This window comes from Apodemus sylvaticus, chromosome 7, assembly GCF_947179515.1.
Source record: "Apodemus sylvaticus chromosome 7, mApoSyl1.1, whole genome shotgun sequence".
Taxonomy (NCBI): Eukaryota; Metazoa; Chordata; class Mammalia; order Rodentia; family Muridae; genus Apodemus; species Apodemus sylvaticus.
The window spans coordinates 54,208,626-54,217,257 of NC_067478.1; the positions used below are offsets into that span (position 1 = coordinate 54,208,626).

At 43.1% G+C, this 8,632-nt stretch overlaps 1 protein-coding gene across 2 annotated transcripts in view; it reads right to left on the minus strand.

The window, feature by feature from the left end:
* Atosa (atos homolog A) overlaps positions 1-6,449 on the minus strand; it is a 73,842-nt gene extending 67,393 nt beyond the window's left edge. Inside the window, exons 1-2 of one of the 2 annotated variants that reach the window (XM_052187793.1) lie at positions 6,295-6,449; positions 5,533-5,649 (exon numbers count right to left, since the gene is read on the minus strand). In XM_052187793.1, the coding sequence (XP_052043753.1) occupies positions 5,533-5,548 (16 nt within the window). In that variant the 5' untranslated portion in view covers positions 5,549-5,649; positions 6,295-6,449. Of the gene's footprint in view, positions 1-5,532; positions 5,650-6,075; positions 6,274-6,294 lie in introns of those variants that run through there. The other variant, XM_052187792.1, reaches the window with a different exon arrangement.
* Between the last annotated feature and the right edge of the window lie 2,183 nt (positions 6,450-8,632).

The window sequence follows — 8,632 nt, forward strand, 5'->3', positions numbered from 1 at the left end:
GATGAAAGGACTGTTTATGTGTATACATAATGTCCAAAGTCACAGCAATCCAAAGGCTAATGACAAAATTTGTAAAATGGTATCAAAAGGGAGAGACAGCACATTCTTCCCATTTTGACTTAAAAAAAAAATCAAACTGTTTGACATTTTGTTTGTAGTACAAGTTTTACACTAATAGTTCTCACTTGAGCATCAGGCATGATCTAAAAAGTGTTTACGTATGAACTGAAACATAGTATATTAATTTATTAATTGATTTATTGATAATTAAAGTTTGTCTCTAACAAGTTTCTGTAACCCAAAAGAGTACTTAAAAAAGACAAAATTAAGATACTTTACGTGTGTAGCATATGGGAATATGATTTCATTATTTCTATACAAAGGTCACATTTGAAAGACTTCCCAAGAGACACCAGACACCCCATATTTGTATAACTGGGGTCAGGTCCCAAGCTGCACATCTTTTGAGTCCAAAGCAGAAGAGCTCACCCTTTGCAGCCACGTGGCTGGCTTAGCAGGTAATGCCATTTAAAAACCTACAACCCAGGGATGTTTATTCTAACCACAGTACTCCTCAGACAGATATTAAAGTAGTTCTAACAGCAGATGATGACCTAAAGAAATAAACTACACTTATGTCCTGCATCCCTTTGTAGGCTAGATGGTTCCCTGGACAGCTATATATTAAGAGGTCACTGAACATTCGGCAACTTTCCCTGGTTGGGTGTTATGAATGGAAAGAAAGGCCAGCAGCAGGCCACCGCACACTTTCTTACCTCTGTTGTACAGTTTGCAACTGACCAATGTATCAGCAGCTGTAAGCTCACCATGATAAAGTCAGGTACTTACTCCTACCGCATGCCAATCGCTATGTAGTTGCAGTGGGAGATGGCAGAAGTGAATGTGATGAAGATTATATAGTGAGCTAGAAAACAGACGCAATTCTGACTCCAGAATGCACACTAGCAATTAACATCAAGGACTCAGGTTGTCAGCATTACCCAAGTAATGTTATAAACTGTCTGAAATTTTAAAAGGGAAAATACTACTGACTATGTGGAATGCAGCCATTTGCTACATGGTAACATGTTAACTGAGTATAAACAAACCCTCTAACTTCCACTTTATTGACAGGCAGAGTCACTATGCATACCCACCACACAAAGCAGCGGCTCTCCAGCTTCCCAATGCTGCAGCCCTTTAATACGGTTCTACATGTTGTGATGACCTCCAAGCAGAAAATTACCTCATTGCTACTTCCCACCACCCACAGGTCAAGAGCTGCTGACATAAGGAACTTCTTCAGCACACTTTGAGATGCAGACTTAACAAATTTCTAGAGGAATCTTGTCTTTTGCTACTAAATCCACTTGTGCCGCTCTGGTCATTATAATAAACCAAGAAACCATGGATTCAAGATATGATTGCCATGAAAAACAGATTGAATACTTTAGAAAAAGAGTCTCTCTCTCTCTCTCTCTCTCTCTCTCTCTCTCTTTCTCCCTCCCTTTCTCCTTCCCCCCTCTCTTATATGTATATGTACACACACACATAACACACACACATATATCTATATATCCACTCCCAATTCATCAATATATCTGTCATTCATCCACCATCCATCTATCTATCCAACCATCACCCATCCACACATCTAGCCAGCCAGCACATGGGCACTGGAGACTGAACCCTGAGCCTTGAACAATGTATTAATTGTACCACTGTGCTATATGCAACCCCTCTCCCTAAAACAGACTTCTCAATTATGGCCATACAGAATACCTATACAATTTGTTTGTAAAAATTAGAAAGTATTAAAAATGTGAGAGTTCAGCCTTAGACTGGTCCACAGACTCTCCTATTTCTCACAAGTCAGAGCTAGAGATCTTAACTGTGTTTTGGTTTACACAGGAAATATTACACCCAACTCTAAAAACAGACCCATTTTACCCTCCAAAAGGCTTAGAGACAGAATATATAGCTTAAGGATACTGAGTGTACGGGCCCTGGAGTTAATCCCTAGCACAAAAAAGAAAACCTGAAGGGCTGAGGGTATGGCTCAGTGCTTAAGAACACTTGCTGCTCTTGTAGAGAACAAGGTTCGGTTCTCAACACTCATACAGTGCCTCACAACTGTGGTTAACTCCAATTCCAGGGAATCCAGTGTCCTCTTCTGGACTCTGTAGATACCAGGCACATATATGATGTGCAGACATACAGGTAAGAAAAACACCCATGCACATATAAATGTTTTTGAAAAGATAAAAACAAAGCATAAAATGAAGAAGGAAAAAAACCCAGAGGATATGAAATGAAAGGATAAATGAAAATCATTGTGATTTTTCTGTGATTCCCACTCAACAGTTTTTATTAGCCAACCAAATACCACACCCGATCACAGAGGTTAAGAGGCTCCCAGTGCACTTACTTACAAACATTACAGCAAGTTCCAGGGCAGTTCAGGTTATACAGTGTGACCTTGTCAAAAAACAAGGGTGGACATAGCTGTACTCTACTAAGCAAATAGTTTCATGTCTCTACATTAAAACATACACTTTACTAGGTCTTGGATGAGCATCTGAGAGTCTCTCATTCACTCTCATTTCACAGAGAACCTGGTATCAAGCAGGATCATCTAGTTCTCCAGGACACAGACTAAAAGCAGAAAAACTAAAGCAGGAAGAAAAAGTATATCATTGACAAAGACTGCTACTACAGGGAGGGGGTCATAATATTAAATACGAACAGAGAAGAAATAGTGGAGTGGTTGAGGTTGGAGACAACAAGAAACTATCACAAACTTACCTAGCTCTTCTAGATCCTGATATGGCACAGAGCTGCAATGTTCAGCAGCCCCACTTCATCATCAACTGAGACTGGATTATATGGATTGTACACACTCTTTCCCTTAAAAAGCATGTGCGTTCATGTGTGCATCTGTGTCTGTGTGCGTGTGTGTGTGTGTGCATCTGTGTCTGTGTGCGTGTGTGTGATGGCCAGAAGAGGGCCGCAGATCCCCTGGAGTTGAGTGACAGGTAGCCGTGAGCCACCCTCTGTGGGTGCTGGAACCTGACCTCAGTTCCTCTGGTAAAGCAGCGCGTAAGTGTTCTGAGCTGCAGAGCCACCTCTCCAGCCCCTCTTTCTTTCTTTTTACTAGAATAAAAGGCCACACTTGGCCAATGGAAGCAAGAGAATCAGGATTTCAATGCCAGCCTCAGCTACAAAGTAAGCCTGGGCTAAAGAAGGCCATACAAGAGCATGTTGCACATGGAAAAAAAGTCTGTGAAAAACTTACTTTAGTGTTTCTGTAGTAGTTTGTCAAGTAACAATTTGTAATTATTCTGAATCTTGTTTTTTTTTTTTTTTTTTTTTTTAAAAAAAAGTATCCACGAACCTAACAGTTCATGTTTTTATGGAATAAAAGCTCAACCCTGGACTTGGGATCTCCTCGTTTTACCTGAGAATAATAAAGGGAGCAATGTCTTCCAAGGGAAAGAAACTTGCTTCCGGGGAATCTTGACAAGTGGGTTTCTTTTCCTAATTAACTTGTATCCATCTATAGCTAGACCTTTTACTGCTTAGGTACAGTTCTACCTGAGATAAACAACTCTTCTAAAGTTTCTGCTGTAAATGCTAGTTTCTCAACTGCTGTGGCTTTAAAGCGACTTTTTAACAATAATCCAAGACAAACAGTGACTTTGATTTCATTTGCTTGTTTATTCTGAGATGCAGCTTCTGACCTCAGAGCTAGTTTTTCCAGTCACTGATGTAATCTAAAAATCTAAACTTAGCATGGTCCACAGGCAGTCCTCTCCGCAGCGATGCACTTGATGACACTTCTGCAGGGCATTAACCACAAACCTATTTTCCTTAACAGTAAGGCATTCGAAACTAATTTGAAGCATGAAATTAAATATAGCTGTCTCCTGTTCCTCCCTAGTATATTTTAAAAGACATTATGACCAAAAGGTGCATTTTAACAATTTGTATTTCTAATCACTTTGAAATATATACATTCATATATGTGTATATATGTATTATATAAAAATAATAATTTTATTGCATAGGTGCTTGTAAATGCACTTCAGCAGATAAATCACTATTTCCAATACTGGAACCTCAGACTTGGATGAATGTTGCTGTCTGTTGGATGAATGACACCTACTATATAATCCCTTGGACTCAAACTCACGTCAGAGAAGTCCTCACTCCTAAACGACTACCTCAAACACCTCTCAGAGCTGTCCTTATTCTTAATAAGAAGCTGATGAACACCTTCTTTTGAAGTCTTTGAAAAGCAAAATGAGGCCAGTGTGGTGCTGTATGCCTGTAATCTCTGCACCCAAGACGCTGAGGCAGGAGGGGTCCTAGCTGTAGGCTAGCCTGGGATAGTAGTGATACCCTTTTTCTGTTCAAGATATATATTTTTTTTTAATTCACTTATTGGGTCTGTGTGTGCACTGTGTGAAAATGTGCATGGGTTGAGGTGAGAGGTCAACTTTCAGCAGTTGATTCTCTCCTATCTGGTACGTTCTAGGGTTTGATCATCATGCTTGGTGGCACCTTTACCCACTGAGCCATCTCCTAGGTTTATGAAACCTTTGTTTTTCATTCAAAATACATGCCAGGGTTGGGAGAGGTATAAGATATACACGTTTTTCTCTAAATCTTGAAAATATAAGTTTAGAACTGGGTGTAATGATAGCCCACACCTCTTTAATCACTCCACTTGGAAGTCAGAGGCAGGCAAATCTATGTGTTCAAGGTCAGCCTTGTCTATAGACTGAATTCCAGGACAGCCAAGGCTACAAAGAGAAACCCTGTTTCAGGGTTTAGAAATGAACACTGTAGAAAATACAGATTTAGAATGTAAAGTTGGGCCCTAACTGTCCATAGAGACTTAGTTGGGGAACTCTGAAAACAAGTAGAATTGAAATTCCCTTAGAGTACAAAATTAATAGAGGCCACAGAGATACACATGCCTGTAATGCCAACATTTGCAGGTAAATGCCAAAGGATCCTTAAGGACTTCTGGGCCAACCTGGGTTACATGGTAAGATCTGTGCCAGCCTAGACAACTTGACAAAGCCCTATCTATAAAACAAACAACAACAAAACCCACCCAAAAAAACCCAACGAATGAACAAGGGAATGGCCACAAATAATATTCTTTATCGAGTTCAAACTCAAGTTTCAAAAGTTGACAAACTTTTCTGAAGTTGGATTGACTTTACCTTAAAAAAAAAAAAAAAACAACTGCAACTAAAAAGGATACTAAGCCTGTGGCCACTAATAAACACTTCCCTTGACACCTTCATTCTGCTAACCACTCTCTAAGAACAGGTCCTTCCATCTGACTTAACCACCTACTCCATAAGTCCATCTTTTTCCTCAGTGTCTGGTATCTTCACAGAGACAGTTTGTCACATCTGACACAGGAATAGTTGATCCTGTGGAAAATTAGGTTAACGCCTCTAAAAGGAGACAGAGAAACAAAACACAACTCAAGCTCTACTTAAATAAATCATTTACCTCGGTCTGGCTTCATTTTGGCATCCAATTTCCACCCAAAGTGCTGTAAAACACAGGTGTGGGTTCTTCCAACCGGCACACGGCTGACTCAACGACTTCTGCTTCGTTTTCCAAACACTAAGAGATCAAAATAAACATAAAAAAAAATAAAGAAAAAGAAATGCGGGTCTTAATGCCCCGGATCTTGCAAGAAAACTACTAAGTTAGGCCTCTTCCTGGTGCAGACTGCGGTGACAGAACCCTGGGCAGGTCTGAAGGAAAGGGGAAAAAAAGCAGCTCAAGTCTGTGCACCGCCTCCCCCAGCGTCCTCGGGCCTAGCACCCCTGTTCCCCGCCCCTGAGCTCTCCAGGCCAAGGTGTCCTCCTCTGACACAGCGTCTCGGAAGCACCAGCAGGATCTATTTATGCCCTGGAGGTACAGGCACGGAGGAGGAAGAGTCGGGCCACCGGAGCTAAGGCAGCCCTCGGTCCAGTAGCCTCCGGGCACCGAGGCACCTCCGCAGGGGCCGGGGCGCAGCAGCCCCCTCAGCCCCTCGGGCCTCACCTGCGGGGATCCCCTCTGGCTAGCCTCGTCGAGGCTTCAGTAGCCGGGTTCCAGCCGGAGCCGGTCAGCAGCAGAGTCTGGGCATGTCCTCAGCCGCGCCGACCCACGCGTGGCTCAGCCCACCCGGGAACGGCTCCCATGGCCCGCCCGCTCGCCGCCCTCCGGGACCCCCTCGCTCCTCCTCCCGGCGCTGCTCTCTGCGGCCGCCCGGCCGCTCACATCACACTCCGTGCTCCGAGCCACGCCTCCCCGAGCGCAGCGCGCAGCGACCCCGCGGCCGCCGAGACGCCGAGACGCAGCGCCCGCGCATCCACCGGCCCCGCTGCCTGCCCGCCTCGCTCGCTCGCTCTTTACTCTTTCTCCCACTGTTTGCCCTGTCAAAACACTACCCCGATCACGTGTCCCAACAACAGCCAACCCACTCTCGTCACTTCCTCCGCTGAGGCTGCGCGCGCCGGGTTGTTATGGCAACGCCGCCGCGCGCCCTGGAGTTGGAGTTTGGGGACCCGTCTTCCCGGACAAGGGTCTCAGAGGACCCGGACACCCGCAGGGGACGCCTGCACCGCGCGCCTAAGCAGCCATGGAACTGCGCTCTGAGTGCACTGGGGTCACCTGGGAGATGTCAACCTAGGGCTTACCCCAGACGGGAAGATAATTATAGTTTCTACTCCTCCACAGGGATGCTGGCCTGGAGCAAAAGAGCTGGGAATCCAGCCCTAAATGCATGCAATTTCCCAATGGAATCCGTGTTTGATGTGGCCTGGACAGGAAAGTGGGAAGCCATACCTACCAGGGAAGGGTACTTGGGAACCAAGAAAGGCCCCTTCCCACTGCACCCCTAGGTTTTCCGCATCTCTAGGACTTAAGAACCCAAGCTTCAGAAGCACTGGATGAGCTAAAAATAGTTTGTAACTTCTAGAGCACTGACTCACCGCCAAGCGGACACTTCTGACACCATGTTATTGTTGGGGAGCTGTAATTTTCTTGTTGTGCTATAACAATGTGACACGATGACACGGCGTGTTCTGATGTTGTGTCATCACTTAAACACAAACAGATGTCAAGAATTGCTGTAGCTAAAAAAAGCAACAAGGGCTGCAGCTATTAGCTACTCGGTTTATAGGCAAACCCAAATGAAGAAGTACAAAATTGCAAGGCTCTAGTTTCCTTGAGAGGGGCGAACATACTTTTTTAAGAAGTTTTTTTTTTTTTTCATATGAGACTCACAACAGGAAAGACTAAGAAGATCTGTGGTCGACTCTCTCTATAATTTTCCGTTTCTAAATTTTTACAGTTTTTTTTTAACCCATGGTTTTTGTAAAGTGCAAGATTGGCAATTTTATTTATTATTGTTGTTTATGATGATGATGTAAAGATTTTATTTTCCGTGCATGAGTGAGGCTTGGGATACCGATCAGTGGTAGAGTGCTTGCCTAGCATGCACGAGACCCCAAAAATAAAATAACTGTACTTTGTGTTTGTGTATTTGTTTGTGTGTTTGCCTGTGTACTACATGCATGCAGTTGGTCTAAAAGCCAGAAGAGGGTGTCGGATCTCCTGGCACTAGAGTTACAGATGGTTGTAAGTTGGAAACTGAATGCAGGTCTTCTACAAACACTTTTAGCTGCAGAGCCATCTCTACAGCCAGGGTCATTGTCATTATCATCACTATTTTGCTTCAGATCAAACACATGAAATTTAGCTTGTGAAAAGGTGATATTTTCTCTGTGATTAGACATGTACAATAAAATAAAGTATACAACAGAAGTTACTAACTTTAGCTCCAAAGCTAGTTTGGGCAAACAAATACTATAGTCACTGGAATGTTCTGGCAGTGGGAAGTAGGCCTTGGGACAATGGAAAGACTTTGTTGATATAGTGATGACTACAACCATTAACTCCCAGTAGACTTCCCATGGGTATATTTAATAATGTCTTGTGTGGTTAAAAAAAAGGGGGCAAAAGTATGATTTGTTTTTCAATCACTTCCTGGTTAACCTTGGTAATGGGAGATATGCAGAACAGTCATAGATAATCCGAAATACTTAATTTAGCACAACAGATGGAGTCAGATAACAGCTATTGTAGAATATGTAGAATGTTGTAGAATGTAGGTGAAGAGACTGCACCCCTATCCCAGGCTTAATTTGTAAGACATTTAAAGAACAGGAAAGTAGGCCAACAAAATGGCTTAGGTGGTAAAAGGTGCTTGCTGCCAGGCCTGGTGATCTGAGTTCAATCAACCCACCTCTAGGATCTACATGATGGAAGAAAAGACTCCTACAAGTTGTTCTCTGGCCTACACACACACACCCTTCACAATAATAAATATAACTACATGCAGGAATAGAACCTATTCAGAGAATATGTGTAATCCTAGTACTCAAGTTGAGACAGGAGGATTTCTGTAAGTTTGTTACTAGCCTAAACTACACAATGAATTCCAGGTCAATCAAGGCCACAAGGGGTTTCTTTTTGTTGTTGTTGTTGTTGTTTGGTTTGGTTTAGTGCTTTGTTTTTCAAGAGAGGATCTCACTGTGTAGCTCTGGCTGTCCTG